The sequence below is a fragment of the Salvia hispanica genome, chromosome 4 (assembly GCF_029641045.1).
Source record: "Salvia hispanica isolate PSC_SH4W2 chromosome 4, Shi_PSC_v1, whole genome shotgun sequence".
Taxonomy (NCBI): Eukaryota; Viridiplantae; Streptophyta; class Magnoliopsida; order Lamiales; family Lamiaceae; genus Salvia; species Salvia hispanica.
Genome location: NC_142695.1, coordinates 3,140,321 through 3,167,303, shown reverse-complemented (window position 1 = coordinate 3,167,303; position 26,983 = coordinate 3,140,321). Strand labels below are relative to the sequence as shown.

The following is a 26,983-nucleotide window of genomic DNA, read 5'->3' as shown; positions in this document are numbered from 1 at the left end:
TCCTTGTCCAGATTTTGGTGTCGGGTACTTTATTGAAGTGTTTTTATATTGTACTACATAATTTTTTGAATAGCGGTAAATCGTAGGAGTACATAAATTCTACATACAAATAATTGGATTTTATTAAGTATTTCACATTTAAAATTAATTCATAATTTTAATTACTTTTAAATAAATTCTATGTAAATAATTAGATTTTTTAAGTATTCCACATTTCAAATTGGTTTATAATTTTTAATTACATTTAAATCAATTAGTATAAATATATTTATCCTTTGAGAATGGATATGGTATACTCTAGGTAGTGATAAAATACAAATTCTAAATATTGCATAAACTTCAAATTATAATCTTAACCATTAGAAAATGTACAGATGACAAAATCACAGCAACAAAAACTGTCAACAGAGCATCAACCATTGACATTATGTTGACATTTTTTGTGCTAATATTTTATCGATTTGTTGACATTTTCTAATGATCTAGATTATAGTTTAGAGTTTATACAATATTTAGAATTTTCATTTGATCACATTCCTACTTCAATAATGGATATGCCCATAAATGTGTGATGATTTTTTTCCCATCACATACTCTTTCTCCTTTCTCTCTCCCCTCTATATGTCTTCCAAATAGCTAAACTCAAATTTGTAATTAATACTTAATAAATTTAATTCTACCCATTTAAATTGAATAGGAGTAAGTTTTAATTAAATTCAAAGATATACTCCAAGCAACCTTGCAAATAAATGAATAAAATAAAATCCTAAACCAAACAACCTTGCAATTAAATAAATAATTAAAACCCTAAATTAAACGTCACTGCATCACGATTCAATTTCCGATTCTCCATCTTCACCATTCTCTTCTTATTCTTCTTTGATGCATTTAATTTTTTATAACAACAAAACATAGGATTGGAGTATATTTGTTACAAATTGTCATGCAAACAATGAGATTCATGTTTCCAACGATGATTTTGATTCTTATATTACTACTAGATCTAAAACTAAAAAACTGTAATTATACAAATTAAATATGTATCATTGATGGTGAAACGGGCCGCAATAGAAAAAGGTTTTATATTTATTGGACCTATAATCATACAAATTAAATACTAACGTAAATAATAATACAAATTAAATACTAACGTAAAACTAAAAAACTGTAATTATACAAATTAAATATGTATTATTTAGATATATATATATAGGTTTGTGTTAAAATGACAACCACCCTTAAAATGACAACGTGACAACGCTTATACAGCAATATTATAAACGCTACACAGCAATATCCAACACGTTAGACAGCAATCTATAGATTGCTGTCTAATGTGTTGGATATTGCTGTTCAAGAAAAATTGCTGTTTAAAGACCACAAAATTGCTGCCCGTCTTTTTTGGTTTTTTTTTTTTGCCACGTGGCAGCTTATTATTCGTCCACGTGTACAAATGATTGGCTAGAAATGGTGGTATGGTGTTATTTTAAGGGGTGGTGGCACCCTAACATGCCCCTATATATATATATATAGAGATGTGATCATATCATAACCCTCAAATCACATGATAACTCTATAACCAAATCTGGACCACACATATTTTATAATCTTGTGGTTGAGATTCAAACTTAGATTTACTTAATAAAAAAAGGCGCAGAGGGTAAATATGTCATTTCGCTCATTTAATTTTTGAATTTCGCTCCAGATTCACTCCAGATTTCACGCTCTTCTCATCGGTTTCTTCTCAGCGATTTTCGATTCTCTCCTCTTCTCTACGATTTTGTTTCCATATGCTCCAGATTTTGTTTCCATATTTCTCGCTTATTTTGTTTCCATAGGCTCCAGATTTTCTTCCGATTTGATTCATTTTCCATAGTCTTCAGATTTTGTTTCCATATTTCTTGCATAATTCATTATTTTCATTGATTACTTGTTCAATTGCCGTCAAAATTTTTTGGTAAATGTCATGAGATGGGTCGTCATGATTCAAGAAATTGTGGTAGAGTCAATGAGAAGACAGATTGAAGCCATTTGATATAGTTTAGGTATTTTTGGTGTATAAAATGACATTTTGGCTGATAACATCATTCTTTTGTTTATAAACTGATAAAATGATACTTTAACCTGAAAAAATGATACTCGCAGCAAATAAAATGACAATAACCTTATAAAATGATGTATAAGCTGGAAAAAATGACATATAAGCTGATAAAATGATACTCTCAACGGATAAAATGATATATAAGCTGATAAAATGATACTTCTGACTTATAATATTATAAAATGATACTCGCAGTTGATAAAATGATACTTTCAGCAGATAAAATGATAAAATGATACTTCTGACTGATAAAATGATACTTCTGATAAAATGACATTTTTGTTTAATAAAATGATACTTTGGTCTTATAAAATGATAAAATGATACTTCTGACTGATAAAATGACAAAATGATACTTGCAGTAGATAAAATGATACTTTGGGCTTATAAAATGACATTTTGGCTTATAACATCATTCTTTTGTTTATAAACTGATAAAATGATACTTTAACCTGAAAAAATGATACTTGGAGCAGATAAAATGATAAAATGATACTTCTGACTGATAAAATGACAAAATCATACTTGCAGCAGATAAAATGATAATTTTGGGTGATTATATTCGAAACCACTATTACAAAACGCTATTATCAAGTCATATAAGTTAGTATACAAGGGGTTTAAATTCTCTGATCATCTTTTCAACATCAATTTCTCCTTTTTTGCTGTCATTCTCAAACTTCTTCTTTATCATTGTAAGTGTCTCAAAAGCCTTCTTGTTAGTATCTCCAATAAGCAATGCTTCAGTATATCTGGCACGGAGTTTTATGAAAGACTCTGTTCCCTTCTTCGTTAAACCTGAATTCCAGTTACGAACAGGACCACCCATGTAAGTCTCCAAATGGCGCATCACATAAATTCCACAGTCAACTTTATTTGTATCGTTCTGCCATGGCATATTCATGTATCTGGTTTTTGACAGTTTGACAGTTCTTCCCATTGATGGATTGACTCCATTTCCAAGATAAGTTCGGAAGAAATTTCTCTATTCAAATAACACAAAACATACATGAGGTTGATTAAAAATTATATTATGTTCCATACTGAATTATATTCAATGCATTTTAACTAATAAATATTGTCACTTAAGTATAACAAAACACTATTCACAAAGTATTATTTTATCATTTTCAGAAACTATCATTTTATGCACCCAAAGTATCATTTTATCAAGCAAAGGCACAATTTCTACATTTAAACAGATTAACCAAACATATAGCAACACAAACACACATACAAAAACACAGAGACACACACAACAACACAAATAAACACAGCAGCAGTAGCATCAGGACACACACACAAACAAACATAAAGTATCATTTTATCCCATGAAACTATCATTTTATAATGTAAACTATCATTTTATCCCATTAAACTATCATTTTATAATGTAAAACCATCATTTTATAATCTGAAACTATCATTTTATCAAGGGCAATTATCATTTTATCTTCTGAAACTATCATTTTCTAAATTTCAATGAGTTCAAAAAAGCAGAGAGGGCATAACTTGTCACTTAAGTATAACAAAACACTATTCACAAAGTATCATTTTATCATTTTCAGAAACTATCATTTTATGCACCCAAAGTATCATTTTATCAAGCAAAGACACAATTTCTACATTTAAACAGATTAACCAAACATATAGCAACACAAACACACATACAAAAACACAGAGACACACACAACAACACAAATAAACACAGCAGCAGTAGCATCAGGACACACACACAAACAAACATAAAGTATCATTTTATCCCATGAAACTATCATTTTATAATGTAAACTATCATTTTATCCCATTAAACTATCATTTTATAATGTAAAACCATCATTTTATAATCTGAAACTATCATTTTATCAAGGGCAATTATCATTTTATCTTCTGAAACTATCATTTTCTAAATTTCAATGAGTTCAAAAAAGCAGAGAGGGCATAACTTGTCACTTAAGTAGAACAAAACACTATTCACAAAGTATCATTTTATCATTTTCAGAAACTATCATTTTATGCACCCAAAGTATCATTTTATCAAGCAAAGGCACAATTTCTACATTTAAACAGATTAACCAAACACATAGCAACACAAACACACATACAAAAACACAGCAGCAGTAGCATCAGGACACACACACAAACAAACATAAAGTATCATTTTATCCCATGAAACTATCATTTTATAATGTAAACTATCATTTTATCCCATGAAACTATCATTTTATAATGTAAAACCATCATTTTATAATTTGAAACTATCATTTTATCAAGGGCAATTATCATTTTATCTTCTGAAACTATCATTTTCTAAATTTCAATGAGTTCAAAAAAGCAGAGAGGGCATAACTTGTCACTTAAGTAGAACAAAACACTATTCACAAAGTATCATTTTATCATTTTCAGAAACTATCATTTTATGCACCCAAAGTATCATTTTATCAAGCAAAGGCACAATTTCTACATTTAAACAGATTAACCAAACACATAGCAACACAAACACACATACAAAAACACAGCAGCAGTAGCATCAGGACACACACACAAACAAACATAAAGTATCATTTTATCCCATGAAACTATCATTTTATAATGTAAACTATCATTTTATCCCATGAAACTATCATTTTATAATGCAAAACCATCATTTTATTATCTGAAACTATCATTTTATCAAGGGCAATTATCATTTTATCTTCTGAAACTATCATTTTCTAAATTTCAATGAGTTCAAAAAAGCAGAGATGGCATAACTTGTCACTTAAGTAGAACAAAACACTATTCACAAAGTATCATTTTATCATTTTCAGAAACTATCATTTTATCAAGCAAAAACACAATTTCTACATTTAAACAGATCATCCAAATTCCAAACACATAGCAACACACACACAACAAAACACACATAAACAAAGCAAAACACACACACAAACACAGAAAAACACACACCAGCAGCATACACAGCAAAATGTAAATCTAAATATATAGATTGTTCTCAATATTGTCATGCATGAACGATATTGTATAAATATAAGAAATATCTACACTAAAAAACTACAGAATCTAAAAAAAATCGAGAAAATCTCCAGCAAAATGATAAATCGAGCAAAATCAAAAGTGAAATAAGTAATAAACTTCATCCAACCTTTCTTCGATGATGCTTGAGCGTTTTCCTTCGACATATTCCAGAATCGGATGATTTTTCCTTCGATTCAAATGCTTTGAAACGCGATTCAGAGGGTTTGATTGTGAGAGAAATTGAATGCAGGGTTTTGAGCATGAGAGAAATTGAATGGAGCGTTTTTGTCAAGTTTCCTTCTTTCCCACCAAATTTTAGAACGAAATGACAATTTTGCCCTTAATATATCCGAAAATGATAGTTTTATTTGATAAAATGATAGTTTTGTTAGATTAAATCTAGACCACACATTTTAAAAATGTGTGGTGGAGATTTAGTTATAGGGTTATCACACAAATTGGGGTTATCATTATAATGCACCCCATATATATATATATATGAGATTGTATCGCAGCGAGTCCGCGAGCATACGTCGCCTTCAATATCATCAATTATGCAGGTTAAAATATTAATTAAGATTATTAAGTGTTAATCATAGTATTGAATTACTTTTGCACTTATGGCATGCATATAATTGGTGCAGCTCTATATATAATAAACGAAATATTATTTGTACGTATAGACTATACTCATGTAACATTGAATAGAAAACTAAAACTGGAACTTAATCTTGAAACCAAATCTATAGAAAACTTTAAAAAATTATAAATAAAGCAATTCCATTAACATAATAAATTGAAAATTAAACAGAAATCTAGAAACAACAACAAGAAATTAAACTAATACTATAACCAAAATGAACTAAAATACTCCAGCTCCTCCTCGGGGTGGAGATTCATCATCATCAAAGATATATACTCATTTTGGTCACGAAACATCGTGTACTGTTTGTGTACAAGGTGGGACTCGAGCAACAAATTCTTCACATCATCCAGTTTTAGAATTATGAACATGCGTTTGTATAACCCGTGGATCTCCTTACAGATTACAGATTGGAGTGGACGTGACGTCTCCACCTTCTAAGGAAACTTTGGAGATGCTTTATCATACAAGATGCAAACCGTAAGGAGATCCATGAGTTATTCAAGCGCATGTTCATAGTTCTAGAACTGAATGTTGTAACGGATTTGTTGCTCGAGTCCTAACCTCTCCACAATCAGTACACGATGTTTCGTGACCCAAAGGAGTATATATATAATATATATTTGGGGAAGAAGAAGACGTATCTACTTGTTTTATTTTTAATTATTTACTGAGATTAGCATATTTATAGACGATGGATTTGATGATATGTATATAGAGATTTGTTCTGCTAGCTAGGCGATAGATTTGAGCGCCTTATTTATAGCGGTTGCGTCTCTTTAATCTATATCATATTAGCACATATTTTCCTCTTTAATTTTATCTATCCTTCTTCCCATATACGTTATTTTTCTCGATTTCATATTTTGATAATGTTAAGATTTTAGGAGATGTTGTATCATGTATTAAGTGAAAAGAGAAAATATTATATTTACATTAACATGAAAAGAACTTTATCTAAAAAAAATATAACATTTTTTGTGGGATAAACTAAAAAAAAAAGTATGACTGCATCTATTTGGAAGGGAAGATATACTCCCTCCGTCTCACTAAATATGCAACATTTGCTTTTCGTCACATGATTTTATGTAGTTGTTTTGTGAGTTAATGAAGAGAGAGTAAAGTAAGAAAAAAGGAAAAATAGAGAGAGTATTGTTTTCATTTATATGAACATTTCATTTTTAATGGGATAAACCAAAAAAGAAAACGTTTCATTTCTAACGGGACAGAGAGAGTATTATTCAATTTGAATATTTTGCATATTCACACTAGTAAGTAATATTCATCTGTTTTGGAAAATAAAATGTACTTTTCAGCATATAAAGACATAGAGTCCCATGATTAAGTCATATAATTAGCATGTAAATAAAAAGAATATTATATATATTTATTGAAAATTGGAAAATTTTAGCTTTGTAGAATTTTTAAAATTCTTGATTTAATTATTTACTTATTACCAATATATACACAAAAACAATTCACCATGACCAATTTCGGATATTCGGGTGTTTGATCCATCGGTTTCGAATACTTATATATTCGCATATCATGCACCCCGAAAAAATAATGATATATCTGATAAAAATATGGCTTTCAACGAATTAAAATATGGTAATAAAATTATGTTAACTACACATTTGTAAACGAATAGTAAGACAAAAAAGAAGTGAAGCGGAAGCATTTTGATTTTGTTTCATTCCAATTCAGAAAACGAACCACAGAGATCAAAATTGGCTTTGTGATTTGGAAAGGGCAGCCATGTACATCTAAAGGTGGAGATTTGATTTTGATTTTAGATTATGATGCTATAAGCAATAGAATAAGCAATAGAAGATGATCCGTTATAGTTATATTTGTAAACGAAATTTATGTCCCTTGTGAGAAATTTCTTTTCACTAAAAGTGGAATTCAAAAAGGTAAGATTGTATTCTCGTGGTTTAGTATTCCAAATAAAATGGAACCCAAAAAATAATATTCCAAAGAAATTCTTAATCTAATTTTTATGTGATACTAGTAACCTATATCATCATAAGATTGCATAGATTTATATGTCTACGTCGAGAATATTAGGAATGGAAGATGCATTCCAAACAAATACTAGTAATAAATTGGGCACATGCATGCATTGATTGACCACCTTTTACAATTTAATGTCCCAATTTTTTCCACAAAATATGTTCCTTGCTATTTTTGTGTTCTTTCATTGCTTTTCGCTTGTGATTTTCGACAAAACATTTAATTTTGTTCATACGTTAATTTTATTGTTTTTATTGTTATTTCTATTTTTAATTGCTTCTCTATTGCTATTTTCTTGATCATGTACTTTAATTATTGGAAAATTTTGGCATGTTCAATAACTATAAAAGACTAGATTGTTACGGATTAAATTAACATATAATTGCGTTATTTCCAACGATTAATCGTAGACAATATAATGTGATTTTCATACTTTAACTATTACACTTTATTGATTTGTTTTTTCTTTTCTTTCTACTCTATGAGGAAATTTTGAGCATGGAGAATCATGACAACTAGTGATCCATCTGTATGTTTTGCACATTTCACCATTGATTCGTTGGGAAGATCCATCTGTATGTTTTGGAGAGTCGGTATGTATCCAATTTCAGATGGAATACTTTCCAATCCTTTCAAATTGTAGGGATCAGATCACTCGGAATTCGCTAATTAGCGGGACCTCTTTATTAATTGGGTTCTGAGATGGCTAATCTCAGAAGTTACAGGCCAAGTACAAAGGTATTACAAGGTTACAAGTAATCTAACTCACAGAGGTATCTAACTATTACAGATATCGAACCCTAATTCGAGCCCTAACTATTCCAAGATTTCAAACAATCTGGAACCCAAGTCCTTGTCCAATTAGTACCTGCACACTCAAGTAGATAGATCAGTGAACCAACACAAGATCCTTTCGGATCTAAGTAACAACAAGTAAATGCAACTAAGACAGAATAGTAAGGATATGGCTCAGGTCACAACAGTCAATGACGGACCCAGGTGGGGTCGGGTGGGGTCGGCCGACCCCACCATCGGTCCGTGAGTGCCACCGGGAAGCTCTGTAATTTGCCGGCGACCCATGGCAGCTCCGCCTCCCGACCCCTCGACAACTTTGTCTTCTTGGAAAATTAGAGAAAAATTGTGGGGGGAGGATAAAAAATACAGAGAAACCATTGTTATGGATTAGAAAATTTAAATGAAGAGGAAATTTAGTAATGGAGAAGAGAACTCCGTTGCTCTACTTTGAAAGAGAAGAAAACTGTAGTCTGTAGACTAGTTTTGGGAGAAGATCGAGGCGTCGTTTTAGTAAATATAGGGATATTTCTTTTATTGAAGATTTTTATTTTGATTCCTTCATTTTTAAGTAATATTTTATGCAATAAACATATTATTAATGTATAGTGGTACTCCTATTTACTATGCGGCTGTTTATTTTGTGCAATTAATTTAGTTTACTAGATCCTATAAATGTGTTAAATATTAAAAAAATGTGTTTTTAGTTTTATTTTTAATTTTGTTGAAATTAACAATTAAATTTGTAATAACAAATACTAGGAATAATATTAAATGATACTCCTATACTAAAGAAATTAACAAAAGGGACTGCAAAAATGATAAAAATAACTATTTAAAAATTGTATATAAATTAAATAATACTCCCTCCGTCCCAGATAATTCGACCTATTATTCTTTGGGCCGTCCCACATAATTTGTCCCACTTTACTTTTACCATTTTTGGTAGTGGACCCCACATCCCACCAACTTTTTCAACTCACTTTCCATTAGATTTCTTAAAACCCGTGCCAAGTCAAAGTGTTCCGAATTATCTGGGACGGAGGGAGTAATTATTTAAATATTATACTATCATATTAAATTTTTTGTCCGACCCCACGAGCTCTAGTTTCTGGATCCGTCATTGACAACAGTGACTACACTAGGCCAAGGACCTCCCCACGCGCTTCTACCACAAGTCACACGATGAGAAACCTTTGAATGCTAGGTCAGGAAACCCTAGCCGCACCGAATGCCACCCAGACTATCAGAACACCTCACAGTCACCAGAAACTCACAAGATCCTCACAAGTTCTCACTTCTTGAACGCCAGACTTCACCAGATTCAAACCCTAAGTAAGAATCCTTCAAGTACTCTGTTGGAAACTGAGAAAGTCTCCAAACTCAATATCTAAACCGATAGGACCCACTAAAACAAGGATCAATCGGTGTAACCCAAAGATCTGAGGAGTTCACCAGCGAAGTCGCCTGAAAACAAGAGAGAGAAAGAAGAGAGAAGGCAGAGAGAATACTGGAAAGAGAGAGAGAGGTGAGTGGTTGAATTAGGGTAAGTGAGAGGTCGGCCTCTCACTTAACAAACACAACACAGAATCAACGGCCACAAAGCAGGATCTGTGTGAGATTCCCACGTGGCAAGCATCGGTGCAGCCCGGGTAAGTAATGGATCAAGCCGGGTTGGGCCACCATTACACAAACATTGGCCATAGCATTTAATCAATTTGGGACAGGCCCAAAACTTAATTAAATACCCAAGGTCCAATTAAAGTAGACAACAAATATTCAACACAAATAATAAAGCTGAAGCTTCTCAAGGCATGGAAAAATGGAGTTCGCTTCTATAGTCAAATGTTTCAAGCTGTGACATCCAAACAACCTCAAGTATTTGAGACAAGGGAATTGATCTTCAAATATTTCCCACTTGGCTATTCCAAAGCATCCAAACCACAACTTCAACTTCTCAAGAAGGGGCAACAAACCTATCTTTTCCAACATCGGCTCCCATTCAAAGTGAAGTTCCATTTGAAGATTTAAACTCTTTAGGGTTTGGGGAAAGGTGAGCTTGTACAAAGAGGTATTCCCTCTAAAATCAAACCAACACAAGATATCGAGAGATTCTAATCTACACAGACGATCAATATTGCTCAGACTATACTAATCATCATAGCCCTTTCCCTTGCTACCTGAATGTTGTATCTTCAATTTCCTAATATTAGGAATTCTCGAAACGATCTTTCCATCGCACTTGAAATTGCGTGCTCCCTGCCATCTCAATGTGCCTTAGTTGAGGCATTTTCCATATCTCACTAGGCACATTACATCTACGTGGACACGAAGCTGTCGATCTCTGCAGATTCCAAAGGTGATTGAAAGAAGAAAAAACTGAAGACATGCTAGCAATTTCAACACAGAGTGGTCTCAAGTTAACATACCGAGACACAAGAGAATTCACATAGTTTTTGTATGTGAATGTACGGAACTTGTATGAGCATATTGCCCAAAAGAATCCATAATACCGAACGGAATGGTATTCAAATGGTTGCATAATAGTTTGATGGAGGTGCCAATAGTTAACTTCTCGAGACACAAGATTATTCATCGTATTTTTATCATCTTTATATGCGTGTATTGTCCTCAACAATCCAAATTTCTGACACCGCGGAACTTTCCCATGCTCCCAAATAATGGAACGAGCATCTGACATAGATAGCAACTCATCAAGGACGTTCTTCTTTGAAGTGTTCCTTGTTGGAAATAGTGTAGCCTTTACACGGGCAAACTCTTGCTATTACAAAAGAACCAAAAAGCTAGAAGGTAAATTAAACAAAGTTAATTTAATAAAAGGATCAAGATGCAAACTATAGTCTTTTTCAAGTCGAGTCGAGGTAACCCTCTCTCAGCAAGACGAGATACGCCTCTGCTAGTGCTCACGGATTGGCGCAACGCCCCCAAAGATGAAACGACTTTCCTCCTACCGAGTTGAAGCACCTCAAACTCGTAGGCTCCGGCGAACTTGAATTGGAGGCGAGAACCGAGCAATGCAATGATCCTAAGATGCGAACTAGAATGCTTGAGCTTAGAGAGAAGAGAGAATGATTGTTGGTGTGTTCTCCTCTCCCAAACTCCACCTATTTATAGGATAGGGGAGACCACCTCAAAGGTCTTGACATTAAGGCATACCATAAAGCATTTGGAGGTTACCAAAAGATGAAAGGCCAAAGGCCTAGCCTTTTCAAATTTCCCACATGTTCCATGTTTTCCTACAATCCCACACATTGGTTAGAGCGCCGCAAGCTCAAACCAACACCGGACACAAATGCACGTATGCAGACTCTTTGCTCAGTTCTCGAGAAACGATACTGTCTTTGGAGAGGTAACTTGTGGTTTTGAACCTTCCATAGTCAACACTATCGGACATACCGGCGGGCTAATGGACGCGATGCCTTGAACTATTCCTCCTTGGTGTATGCCTAGTCAATAGTATCAACACAATATTGTCTCAACTCCATCAGTTCTCACGTTTGTGTCCGTTTCGGCCGTGGAACACCTCTTTGGAATTCATAAGTGACTCACACACACGAAGCGGCCTCACTTCTCACTTACATAGGTGATTCTTTCGTGAGTATCCTCCATACTTCATCTCCCTGAGATTTCAAGAATCATTAAAAGTCAAAAGACTTAACCTCTTACCACGTGCAGGTTACAACACTCAATGCTTTCTAAAGAATGGGCGAAGATTAAAATCTTCTGAGTGTTACAACTAGATTTGTATAGCTTCGTTTCCCATTGAACCAATCTCATGGGATCTCCAATCGTATGGTTGGGTTACCACTATACTCATCTTTTAAGATGTGGTTTTCAGTCCCATTCCTTTTAGCAATTTATGCATTTGATCACGGTTTAAACCTTTTGTTAATGGATCCGCTATGTTGTCCACCGACTTAACATAGTCAACTGCGATAACACCACTTGTGATCAACTGTCTTACAGTATTATGTCGTCGACGAATGTGTCGAGACTTACCATTATAGAAGCCACTGTGTGTTCTACCTATAGCTGCTTTACTATCACAGTGTATCACTACTGTGGGCACTAGCTTCTTCCAACATGGAATACATTCTAGGAAATTTCAGAGCCACTCAGCTTCTTCCCCTGTTTTATCCAAAGCGATAAACTCTGATTCCATGGTGGAGCGAGCAATACACGTCTGTTTCGCTGACATCCACGAAACAGCACCACCCCCCACAGTGAAGACATACCCACTCGTCAAAAATGAGTCTTTTGAATCAGAGATCCAATTTGTGTCACAGTACCCTTCAAGTACTTGGGGATATCTTGTGTAGTGCAATCCAAAGTCAATAGTATACTTCAAGTATCTCAAAACTCTGCACAGAGCTTTCCAATGTTCCTTGCTTGGATTGCTCGTGAATCGGCTCAACTTGTTCACTGTACAAGCAAGATCTGGTCTAGTACAGTTCGTGATAAACATAAGACTTCCTATAACCTTTGCATACTCTCCTTGAGTAATAGGCTCACTCATATTCTTGCTTAGATGGACATTAAGCTCCAAAGGAGTCTTTGCTGGCTTACAATCAAACGAGTTGAATTTCTTAAGCATTTTCTCAGCATAATGCAATTGCGTTAAAGCAATTCCCTCATTAGTTCTCACTATTTTGATTCCGAGAATCACATCAGCAAGACCCATATCTTTCATATCGAAATTTATTTTCAACATGTTTTTTGTCTCGTTAATAATGGCACTATTGCTGCCCATTATCAACATATCATCAACATACAGACACACAATAACAAACTCGTTATCTGTGTTCTTAATGTAAACACACTTATCACACTCATTGATAGTGAATCCATTTGACAACATCACATTGTCGAACTTCAAGTGCCATTGCAACAGCGCTTGCTTCAATCCATAAAGAGACTTTACTAATTTGCATACCTTGCGTTCTTGCCCGGGCACAACAAACCCTTCATGTTGCTCCATGTATATCTCTTCATCCAAATCACCATTCAGAAACGCAGTTTTCACATTCATTTGGTAAAATCTCAAGATTGTGCAACGCAGCAATCGCAAGAAGCACCCGGATGGAAGCTATTCTCGTAACAGGTGAGTAAGTATCAAATAAGTCATGCCCTTCATTCTGCTTGACGCCTTTCACCACTAGGCGAGCTTTGTACTTATCTACAGTACCATCGGGTTTATATTTCTTTATCAGAATCCACTTGCATCCTAAGGCCTTGCAGCCTTCCGGCAAGTCTACTAACATGTGTTATTTAGCATAATGGATTCCATTTCACTGTTGATAGCTTCTAGCCACCACACCGCGTCTGGGCCAGACAATGCATCTGATAGTGACTTTGGTTCACCATCCAACATAAAAGTTATGAATTCTGGACCAAAAGTCTTAGCCACTCTAACTCTTTTACCACGTCTTGGTTCTACATCCTCAAGACTTGTCCTCGTCACTTTTGGAGAATTAGAACTAGTGGTTTCATCCATCATTCTTTCACTAGAACGATCATCTTGCTTCTTGCAAGGAAACACATTCTCAAAGAATACAACATTCCTTGACTCAATTACTGTTCCTTCAGCTACATCATGTATAGCTGACTTATGAACTAAGAAGCGACATGCGCAACTGTTCAATGCATATCCAATAAAGATACAATCGACTGTTTTAGGGCCAATTGCAACTTGTTTTGGAGGCGGCACTTGTACCTTTGCTAAACACCCCCACACTTTAAGGTATGTATATGAAGGTTGCTTTCCCTTCCACAATTCATAAGGAGTCACATCCCTAATTTTGAGTGGAATCTTATTCAAGATGTAATTTGCGGTTAGCAAAGCTTCCCCCCACATGTTCTGGGATAATCCTGAATTAATCAACAAAGCATTCATCACCTCTTTCAGTGTTCGATTTTTGCGCTCAGCAACACCATTCGACTGAGGAGAATATGGAGCCGTGGTTTGGTGAATTATACCACTTGCATGACATAAAATTGCAAACGGCGCCACATATTCACCACCTCTATCACTTCGAACACACTTAATTCGACAATTAAGTTGATTTTCGGCTTCATTTTTGAAGTCTTTAAACGCTTCAATTGTCTCATCTTTACTTCTTAATAAGTAAATGTAACAATACCTCGTGCAATCATCAATGAATGTGATGAAATACTTTTTACCACCTCTGGTTTGCACAAAGTTTAAATCACATATATCTGTATGGATCAATTCTAGAGGTTTTGTGCTCCGTTCTACCGAACGGAATGGCAACTTGGTCATTTTTGTTTCAACACAGACTTCATATTTCTTTTGTGAATTAACTCATCAACTTTTAGTAAATCAAGATTTACTAATCTGTTTATAGCATTTAGATTTACATGTCCTAATCTTTTATGCCATAAATCAGAGCACTCAAGCAAATAAGAAGATGTGTCATCTTCCTTATTGCTTATTGCTTTTCCACGGTGATGACCATAACATTCAGCTCAAAAAGCCCATTCACTAGGTGACCTTCACCTATGAACTTTCCATACTTGGTCAATATAACCTTTTCACACTCAAATTCTAGTGAAAATCCATGATTTACTAGAAGTGAGCCTGACACCAAATTATTCCGAATGTCTGGGACATGCAGCACATCCTTAAGGGTAAGAACCTTTCCAGATCCTAATTTTAGGAACACGTTACCCACACCAACCACCTTAGAAGAGGCTTGGTTTCCCATGTGTAATTTTCTACCTCCAACAGATTTGTAAGTAAGAAAAATGCATCTCTCGGAGCACACATGACATGTGGCACCCGTATCAACAAACCATTCATTATTACTACCAAGTCAAAACTGGTCTTGCTTGTCAAATAACAAACGATAAACACAATTATCAAGAGAATGGATCTCAAGAAATTAACCACTTCATTGCGCATCGACATTGCGTCTGTTTGTTGCTTCATTCCAGCTTTGAATTTTATGTTTCCTCCGGCTTCGGTCGACATGATGATGGTAAGAGTACAGTATCTCGTCTTGCGATTGTTGGAAATAGTGTAGCCTTTACACGGGCAAACTATTGCTATTACAAAAGAACCAAAAAGCTAGAAGGTAAATTAAACAACGTTAATGTAATAAAAGGATCAAGATGCAAACTACAGTCTTCTTCAAGTCGAGTCGAGGTAACCCTCTCTCCGCAAGACGAGATACGCTCCGGCTAGTGCTCACGGATTGGCGCAACGTCCCCAAAGATGAAACAACTTTCCTCCTACCGAGTTGAAGCACCTCAAACTCGTAGGGTCCGGCGAACTTGAATTGGAGGCGAGAACCGAGCAATGCAATGATCCTAAGATGCGAACTAGAATGCTTGAGCTTAGAGAGAAGAGAGATTGATTGTTGGTGTGTTTTCCTCTCCCAAACTCCACCTATTTATAGGATAGGGGAGACCACCTCAAAGGTCTAGACATTAAGGCATACCATAAAGCATTTGGAGGTTACCAAAAGATGAAAGGCCAAAGGCCTAGCCTTTTCAAATTTCCCACATGTTCCATGTTTTCCTACAATCCTGCGTATAACAACGCGGCATTGGCTATTAATGCCTCGGGGACTAGATTCTCCAATCACATGATAAAATCCATCTTTCTTGTCCTCGTTCACTGAAACATCTCTAAGCAAATCATGAAGTTTGACTTCATTTATGTTTCCGTTACTACCCAGCCGATCAACTAAAATGAGATTTCTATCAACTAAATCCTTTATGAACCTTTTCCCAATTGTTTCCAAAGTTTTTCTTCTACTGGTTTGAGAAATCCTTCAGAAATCCATAGTTTGATTACCATAGAGACTTTAATTGCATCATCTTCCTCAAACATGCCCATGTATAAAAAACAAGGCTTTAAGTAGACAGACAAATGATCGTAGCTCTTTTTCAACAATCTCAAGCAATGCTTATCATCATCCAAATTCACCACTGAAGTTAAGTTGTTTCTTATTGATTCCCAACACTCTTTTGTGTGTTCAATATTTTTCAAAATACCTCCCACTACAACAATTGATAAAGGAAGTCCTCTACAATTGTTTGTAATTTCCTTTCCAATTTTCTCCAATTCAAGAGGAAAAGGTTCCTCTCCAAACACAGTTTAGGAGAATAGGACCCAACTACTACTCTCATCAAGAAATTTCACTTGGTAACTATAATGATTATTCAATTGAGGACTCAACTGGGATAACCTAGTCGTCACCACTATCCGACTACAATTCCCATTGTTAGGAAAGAAATGTTGTATCTCATCCCAAGACTCGATGTTCCACACATCATCCATTACAATCAGAAACCTTTTACCCCACAAAAATTTGTATAGCTCTTCTCCTAATTTTTCGTCACTCTTTTCACCAAGTAATTTCTTATTTGCGTTAGTAGCTTGAGAAACAAGTTCACATAAAATCTCTCTTATGTTGAATTGTTTAGAAATAGTAGCCCCAGCACAAACATCAAAACGCTCTTTAATAACTTGTTTCGAATAAACAGCTTTTGCAAGAGCAGTTTTACCTATTCCACCTATACCTGTAATGGGGATGACTTGGCGACCGGGTGCATCCACCACGAGATTTTCCATGATCCCGTTCAAGTCATCATCAGAGAACACCATCACGCCACTACTCTTCTTCCCGGTGGAAGAAGAAGAAGAGACGAATCTCCGCCCTTGATCACCGAGCACCATCGCCTTCTCAGTGTTGGCCTCCATCGCCACTCTCTTGATCCGATCCATTTCTTCAACCACATTTTGCACACCTTGATACAACTTCTCCGCTTCATCACCATCGCCATCACCGTGATTTGATTTCACATTTCCGGGATCCTTTGGACCTCGAAAGCAATGGAAGAAGCTTCTGGTTTTAGCTGCTTTGGATCTATCGAGCTGGATCTTGCGGACAATGTGAGATTCGATAACATCTTCAGCCGCATAAGCTGCATCTGCGATACGCATCTCCAATGGATCTGCTTCATTGCTGTCAGAAACTGGGGACTTGTAAGCTTGAAGAAATTCCTGCAGGAAGTGAACATTTTGAGTGAGAGACCGAGTTTGGTGTTTGTCGAGAGAGATGGGAGGGGAAGGATGGTTTTCGATGTCATCAATGAGATGCATTAGAGAAACCAAGGCTGCATAGGCTGTCATTTCATTCCAACCTCCATTCCAACGATTAATCTTAGACAATATAATGTGATTTTCATATGCCTTCAACTATTACACTTTATTGATTTGTTCTTTTTCTTTTCTTTCTACTCTATGAGGAAAATTTGAGCATGGAGAATCATGGCAACTTGTGAAAGAGTACTATGTTTTTATTTTCCTAAGAAAAAATTATATTTGGGTACAAGTTGCTGAAACGACTCAATTTCTTTAAATTTGATGAGTAAAATTGTCATCCCACCTAATTACGGAATTTAGAGCATCTACCTACAACCATTAACACCAAAAAGAATAATTTTTAAAAATATTAGATCCACTTGTAGTTATATATATTTTCACTAATTAAGTTGTTTTTGGTGTAATGCTTATGTGGCCTTAAGTTATGCACTATTATAATTGGTTCAACATTAATTTCTTTTAAGCGATTCAATGTTTATCGAGACAACTTTACAAATCAGACTAGATTAAGGGTAATAAATCGACCAATTTATTATTTTATTTTTAGTTATGTTTGGTGCTTTGAAAGTAATGATCTGAGAAAATATTAAATATTCAGTTTAAAGAGAGATGGGTCATAAATATTAATAAGTTGTTGGGCCTACTGTCCCATCATCGGCCTGTTTCCAAAAATATTTGGGCTTCAAGAGAAGCAATACAATTAAAAGATAAGCTTTACTACCAACGGGTCGTAGCGCAGTTGGCAGCGCGGAGCTATGGTGACCTTGAGGTCACGGATTCAAATCATACCATCCGCTGGGAGACTTTCGGCCTTAATCTGCAAACCCGGTCGAGCAGGATTAGTCGAATTCCGCCGAAGGTGGGTTCGGTACACCTGTGGTCAAACCAAAAAAAAAGAAAAAAAGATGAGCTTTACTTTTTCGCCTCAAATTGTAATATTTCATTAACTAAAAAAATCAGTCTTATTTTTTTTTTTTTTTTTTTTTAATCAGCCCATTAAAATTAGTTTATTTCTATTTATGTAAAATTTCTTAACATTAATTCTTTTTCTCTCTATCTTCTCTCTGATATTTTACTCAATTTTTCTTTTCTTTCTCTTATTTATCAACTGTGTATTAAAAATCCTGTCATCCAAAATTTAGATTATTTTTCAAAGAGAGAAAGGTATGCAATATCTCACTCTCAGTAGTATTATATCATGTGATAATTCCGTCTCTATTTATACAGACTGAAATAAGAAACCATTGTTTTCTCAATGCATGCATGAATCAAATAAACCGAAAACAAAAAAGATGCCGCAATAAAATTTAGTTCGTATTTCAATTTACAAATATCATGTTGATTTAAGTAAGATTACCAACTTAGTTTCCTATTACACACTTGTATTAACAATTATTTTTTTATCTCTAAATAAATTTTAAATCAAAATAAAAGAACTTTGAAAGAAAAATGAAAGGGTTTTTGTATTGAGATTGTTTTGAGTGAAATTCACATCACAAATAGTATAATGAATATACCCTGCCTCCATACAAGTTTTATGAGATTGATGTAAATGCATTGTAGAATATTTTAACATAAGGTAAACTATTACAATTGCAAATACAACAATACTTCATTGAAAATGTGAAGAAAACAAATCTCAAACCTAATACTAGAAATCAGATATATGAACTTTGAAGTTGGGACCTGCGAAACTCTGCATTGATTGGTTCTTCTTGCGATGCCAAACTTGAATACGAAAGGGAAGATTGTCTCCTTGTAAATCCATTTGCTCCTCTACAATCTCTTTTGCACATTTCACCATTGATTCGTTGGGAAGATTCATCTCTATGCACTGGAGAGTCGGTATGTATCCAATTTCAGATGGGATACTTACCAATCCTTTCATATTATAATGGTGAAGCTTCTCAAGGCATGGAAAAATGGAGTTCACTTCTGTAGTCAAATGTTTCAAGCTATGGCACCCAAACAACCCCAAGTATTTGAGACAAGGGAATTGATCTTCAAATATTTCCCACTTGGCTGTTCCAAAGCATCCAAACCACAATTTCAACTTCTCAAGAAGGGGCAACAAATCTATCTTTTCCAACATCGGTTCCCATTCAAAGTGAAGCTCCATTTGAAGATTCAAACTCTTTAGGGTTTGGGGAAAGGTGAGCTTATACAAAGAGGCATTCCCTCTGAAATCAAACCAACACAAGATATCGAGAGATTCTAATTTAGACAGACGATCAATATTGCTCAGGCGGTAATAATCATCATAGCCCTTTCCCTTGCTACCTGAATATTGTATCCTCAATTTCTTAATATTGGGAATTCTCAAAACCATCTCTCCATCACACTTAAAATTACGTACTCCCTCAAGTACCACTAGATTCTCCATGATGGCAACATCACTTGATGGATCAGGCAGAAGAAATTTTCTCCCAGCCATCTCAATGTGCCTTAGTTGAGTCATTTTCCAAATCTCACTAGGCACTGTAGATCTACGTGGACAAGAAACTATCAATCTCTGCAAATTCCATAGGTGATTGAAAGAAGAAAAAACTGAAGACATGCTAGCAACTTCAACACCGAGGTGTCTCAAGTTAACATACTGAGACACAAGAGAAATCACATAGTTTTTGTATATGAAAGTACGGAACTTGTATGAGCACATTGCCCAAATGAATCCATAATACCGAAAGAAAGGAAAACAAAATGGTATGCGAAGTTGACGATGGAGGAGCATAGTGTTAGCATTCTGAGACACAAGATTATTCGCATAAAATTCTTTTTCTTTGTGTGCATGTATTGTCCTCAACAATCCAAATTTCTGACACTCCGGAACTTTCCCATGCTCCCAAATAATGGAACGAGCGTCTGACACAGATAGCAACTCATCAAGGACTTTCTCCTTTGAAGTGTTCCTGCGTATAACAACGCGGCGTTGGCTATTTATACCTCGGGGACTAGATTCTCCAATCACATGATAAAATCCTTCTTTCTTGCCCTCGTTCACTGATACATCTCTAAGCAAATCATGAAGTTTGACTTCTTTTACGTTTCCGGTACACCCTAACTTATCAACTAAAATGAGATTTCTATCGACTAAATCCTTTATGAAACCTTTCCCAATTGTTTCCAAAGTTTTGCCTTCTATTGGATTAAGAAATCCTTCAGAAATCCATAGTTTAGTTAGCGTTGAGACTTTAATTACATCATCTTCCTCAAACACACCCATGTATAAAAAACAAGGCTTCAAATAGCCAGGCAAATGATTGTAGCTCTTTTTCAACAATCTCAGACAATGTTTATCATCATCCAAATTTACCACTGAAGTTAAGTTGTTTTTTATTGATTCCCAACATTCTTGTGTGTGTTCCACATTTTTCAAAATACCCCCCACTACAACAATTGATAAAGGAAGTCCTCTACAATTGTTTGTAATTTTCTTTCCAATTTTCTCCAATTCCAGAGGAAAATGTTCCTCACCGAACACAGCTTTGGAGAATAGGACCCAACTACTACTCTCATCAAGAAATTTCACTTAGTGACTATAATGATTATTCAATTGAGAACTCAACTGTGATAGCCTAGTCGTCACCACTATCCGACTACAATTCCCATTGTTAGGAAAGAAATGTTGTATCTCATCCCAAGACTCGATATTCCACACATCATCCATTACAATCAGAAACCTTCTACCCGACAAAAATTTGTATAACTCTTGTCCTAATTTTTCTTCACTCTTTTCACCAAGTAAATTCTTGTTTATGTTAGTAGCTTGAGAAACAAGTTCACATAAAATCTCCTTTATGTTGAATTGTTCAGAAATAGTGGCCCAAGCACAAATATCAAAACGCTCTTTAATAACTTGTTTCGAATAAACAGCTTTTGCAAGAGCAGTTTTACCTATTCCACCCATACCAGTAATGGGGATGACTTGGCGACCGGGTGCGTCCGCCACGAGCTTTTCCATGATCCCGTCCAAGAAATCATCAGAGAACACCATAAAACCACTACTCTTCTTCCCAGTGGAAGAAGAAGAGACGAATCTACGCCGTTGATCTTGATCACCAAGCACCACCGGCTTCTCAGTGTTGGCCTCCTTCGCCACTCTCTTGATCCGATCCATTTCTTCTATCACATTTTGCACACCTTGATACAACTTCTCCGCTTCATCATCATCGCCGTGATTTGATGAGACATTTCCGCGATCCTTTGGACCTCGAAAGCAATGGAAGAAGCTTCTGGTTTTAGCTGCTTTGGATCTATCGAGCTGGATCTTGCGGACAATGTGAGATTCGATAACATCTTCAGCCGTATAAGCTGCATCTGCGATACGCATCTCCAATGGATCTGCTTCATTGCTGTCAGAAACTGGGGACTTGTAAGCTTGGAGAAATTCCTGCAGAAAGTGAACATTGTGAGTGAGAGACCGAGTTTGGTGTTTGTCGAGAGAGATGGGAGGGGAAGGATGGTTTTCGATGTCATCAATGAGATGCATTAGAGAAACCAAGGCTGCATAAGCTGCCATTATCTATGTAAAACAGAGTATTTTTTTTAGAAGAATTTGAGAAAATCAATGTTCAAGAACACATTTATATGAGTTTTGAAGGTTGAAACAATGTCCCAACTCATACGTTGGTGTTGCTCTTGGAAATTTCTGAAAACAATGATTATGTTTTGTAAAAGCAAGTCACCAAGTTTGAAAATGACATAAACTTTAATTTAAATGTATGTAATTTGCCAAAAAAATTATTATATTTAATCAAATTATTATTTGTTTCGCAACATTAAAATCTAGTTAGGGAATCCATGAAATTTGTTGATCTAGTCATGTAATATATTGTTGATGTTTTACAATCAATTTTCGATGATTTCTTTATAAATAGACTACATTGTTTTGACAAGTCGAGACACATCCACCTATAGGTTTCTGAGCGTCATATTTACATTTTTGCTCAAAAAAATTGTTATGGAATAATTGCAAGCAAACACTGTAATTTTTTCGAACTGATTTTGAAATTGCGGGGCGAACCAAAAATTTAACCAAATTTTATGATTTTTTCCTACAATAGAGCCGTTATGCTTGAACTCATATTTGTTGATTATTTAATTCTCGTTAATTAGGCGTTATAAGGATTGAATTAGTGCTTTTTAAATTGATTACTTCTAATGTTTAGCCTCTAGTTAATAGAAACTACTTAAGTTGATTATTTTCTCCAGTAAGATATGTAGTTTAATTTGCTACTAGTAAGCATTGATATTGTTTTAACTTCATTTTAAGATATGATTTCGAATTAAATAATTATTTATTTTTAGTAAAAAGTTTTAATTTTGCTCTTGACTCCATTCCGCGTGAGAGGGCCAGAAATTAATTTGCTGTCATTTTGGATTTCTAATCTTTTAAAGGTGTGTGAAATGTAGAAAATCAGAGTGGAAATGTGTAATTCAACACAAGAAAAAAAAAACAACATAGGATCCTTGTCCAGATTTTGGTGTCGGATACATTATTGAAGTGTTTTTATATTGTACTACTCCATAATTTTTTGAATAGTGATAAATTGTACATAAATTCCTACATATAAATAATTGGATTTTTTAGAGCATCCGCAATGGTCGACTAGCGACCGGCTAGCCGATTCGTCGCGCTGGCCGATCGGCTAGCCGAACCATTGGAGTCGGCCAGCGCGAAATCGGAGAGCCGATCGGCGTGGGCTGGCCGATCGCTCGGCGCTGGCCGATGCTCTGGCCGCCATTGTGGCGGCCCGATCGGCCAGCGATCGGCCAGCGCCGAATTTTTTTTTTTTTTTTAATTTTTTTTAATTCTTTTTAAAAAAAAAAAATTTAATTCTTTTTTTTAATTTTTGAAAAACTATATAAACGCGATTTTCTCTATCTCTAAATTTATGTACAAAAGCAACATCTAGCGATGGACAACAGCAACTAGCCCAATACAAAATTAAGACCTATATGGACAACAGCAACTAGCCCAATACAGCGAGACCCCGTTCGGTTAGCGGCAAACTATAACAGATTCAAGGCGGCTCGTGTGTGGAAGCCCGGATTTTTTTTATTATGTTATTTTTATGATTTTTAGTTAATGTACTTTTTTTATTTTAATAAAATTAATGAATTTTCCCGTATATGTCTCGTAAATTTAATTCTGTATTTTAATCGTAATTTTAATTCCGTAAATGTAGTATATTTTGAATTATTTTTATTGCGGCTGGCCTATGGCTAGCCTATGGCTGGCCTAAATCTGATGTGGCAGGTAGATTTTTTAGTGTTGCTGACGTGGCAGGGGAGAGAATGGCTGGCCTATTGCTGGCCTAAGCACCATTGCGGATGCTCTTAAAGTATTTCACATTTAAAAACAATTCATAATTTTAATTACTTTTAAATCATTCTGTGTAAATAATAAGATTTTTAAGTATTTCCCATTTAAAATTGGTTTGTGGAGTAATTTTTAATTACATTTAAATCAATTAGTATAAACATATTTATTCTTTGAGAATAGATATGATATATTATACTCGAGTAGTGATAATTTGTAAACTCTAAATATTGTACAAACTCCAAATTATGATCTAGACGAAATCACAGCAATAAAAAATGTTAACACAGTTTCAATATCATGTCAATGCAGCATCAACCGTTGACATTGTGTTGACATTTTTTATTACTAATATTTTATCATCCGTTAACATTTTCTAACGATCCAGATCATAATTTAGAATTTGTACAATATTTAGAGTTTTTATTCGATCATATTCCTACCTTACTAATAACTAATAGATGTGCCCATAAATGTGTGATGATTTTTTTCTCATCACACACTCTTTATCCTCTCTCTCTCCCCTCTATCTGTCTTCCAAAGAGATAAACTCGAATTTGTAATTAATACTTAATAAATTTAATTCTACCCATTTAAATTGAATAGGAGTAAGTTTTAATTAAATTCAAAGATATACTCCACGCAACCTTGAAAATAAATAAATAAAATAAAATCCGAAACTAAACAACCTAGCTTGCAATTAAATAAATAAATAAAACCTTAAATTAAACGTCACTGCATCACGATTCAATTTCCGATTCTCCATCTTCACCATTCCCTTCTTATTTTTCTTTGATGCATTTAATTTTAAAAACAAAAACAAAAAAAACATAGGATTGGAGGATATTTGTTACAGATTGTCATGCAAACAATGAGATTCATGTTTCCAACGATGATTTTGATTCTTATATTACTACTAGATCTAAAACTAAAAAACTGTAATTATACAAATTAAGATTATTAAGTGTTAATTTAGTCATAGTTTTGAATTACTTTTGCACTTATGGCATGTACTATATATGTAGCATTCATATAATTGGTGCAGCTCTATATATAATAAACGAAATATTATTTTTACGTATAGACTATACTCATGTAACATTGAATAGAAAACTAAAACTGGAACTTAATCTTGAAACCAAATCTATAGAAAACTTTAAAAAATATATAAATAAAGCAATTCCATTAACATAATAAATTGAAAATTAAACAGAAATCTAGAAACAACAACAAGAAATTAAACTAATACTATAACCAAAATGAACTAAAATACTCCAGCTCCTCCTCGGGGTGGAGATTCATCATCATCAAAGATATATACTCATTTTGGTCACGAAACATCGTGTACTGTTTGTGTACAAGGTGGGACTCGAGCAACAAATTCTTCACATCATCCAGTTTTAGAATTATGAACATGCGTTTGTATAACTCGTGGATCTCCTTACTGATTACAGATTGGAGTGGACGTGACGTCTCCACCTTCTAAGGAAACTTTGGAGATGCTTTATCATACAAGATGCAAACCGTAGGAGATTCACGAGTTATTCAAGCGCATGTTCATAATGTTGTAACGGATTTGTTGCTCGAGTCCTCTCCACAATCAGTACACGATGTTTCGTGACCCAAAGGAGTATATATATAATATATATTTGGAGAAGAAGAAAACGTTTCTACTTGTTTTATTTTTAACTATTTCGTGAGATTAGCATATTTATATACGATGGATTTGATGATATATATGTATATACAGAGATTTGTTCTGCTTATTTATAGCGGTTGCGTCTCTTTTATCTATCCTCTCTATATATGCTATTTTTCTCGATTTCATATTTTGATAATGTTAAGATTTTAGGCGATGTTGTATCATGTATTAAGTGAAAAGAGAAAAATATTATATTTAAATTAACATGAAAAGAACTTTATCTAAAAAAAATATGACATTTTTTGGGATAAACTAAAAAAAAAGTATGACTGCATCTATTTGGACGGGAAGATATACTCCCTCCGTCCCACTAAATATGCAACATTTGCTTTTCGTCACAGGATTTTATGTAGTGTTGTTTTATGAGTTAATGAAGAGAGAGTAAAGTAAGAAAGAAGAAAAAATAGAGAGAGTATTGTTTCCATTTATAGGAACATTTCATTTTTAAAGGGACAAATTAAAAAGAAAAACGTTTCATTTCTAATGGGACAGAGAGAGTATTAGTCAATTTGAATATTTTGCATATTCATACTAGTAATATTCATCTGTTTTGGAAAATAAAATGTACTTTTCAGCATATAAAGACATAGAGTCCCATGATTAAGTCATATAATTAGCATGTAAATAAAAAGAATATTATATATTTATTGAAAATTGGAAAATTTTAGCTTTGTAGAATTTTTAAAATTCTTGATTTAATTATTTACTTATTACCAATATATATACAAAAACAATTCACCATGAACAATTTCGGATATTCGGGTGTTTGATCCATCGGTTTCGAATACTTATATATTCGCATATCATGCACCCCGAAAAAATAATGATATATCTGATAAAAATATGGCTTTCAATGAATTAAAATATGGTAATAAAATTATGTTAACTACACATTTGTAAACGAATAGTAAGACAAAAAAGAAGTGAAGCGGAAGCATTTTGATTTTGTTTCATTCCAATTCAGAAAACGAACCACAGAGATCAAAATTGCCTTTGTGATTTGGAAAGGGCAGCCACATACGTCTAAAGGTGGAGATTTGATTTTGATTTTAGATTATGATGCTATAAGCAATAGAAGATGATTCGTTTTAGTTATATTTGTAAACGAAATTTATGTCCCTTGTGAGAAATTTCTTTTCACTAAAAGTGGAATTCTAAAAGGTAAGATTGTATTCTCGTGGAGTCGTGGTTTAGTATTCCAAATAAAATGGAACCCAAAAAATAATATTCCAAAG

The 26,983-nt window shown here is 34.3% G+C and overlaps 2 protein-coding genes and 1 pseudogene across 2 annotated transcripts; all 3 read right to left on the bottom strand.

Annotated features, from left to right (window-relative positions):
- Positions 1-8,252: 8,252 nt before the first annotated feature.
- LOC148927082 (putative late blight resistance protein homolog R1B-16) lies at positions 8,253-17,751 on the bottom strand (annotated as a pseudogene).
- Positions 17,752-19,375: 1,624 nt separating this feature from the next.
- On the bottom strand, positions 19,376-20,947 carry LOC148927081 (putative late blight resistance protein homolog R1B-16). Its single transcript, XM_089069585.1, has one exon. It carries the CDS (start codon positions 20,945-20,947, stop codon positions 19,376-19,378), a length of 1,572 nt encoding a protein of 523 aa, XP_088925711.1.
- Positions 20,948-21,253: 306 nt separating this feature from the next.
- Positions 21,254-22,337, bottom strand: LOC148927080 (putative disease resistance protein RXW24L). The gene has a single exon (XM_089069586.1). It carries the CDS (start codon positions 22,241-22,243, stop codon positions 21,254-21,256), a length of 990 nt encoding a protein of 329 aa, XP_088925712.1. The 5' UTR covers positions 22,244-22,337.
- Positions 22,338-26,983: the final 4,646 nt, after the last annotated feature.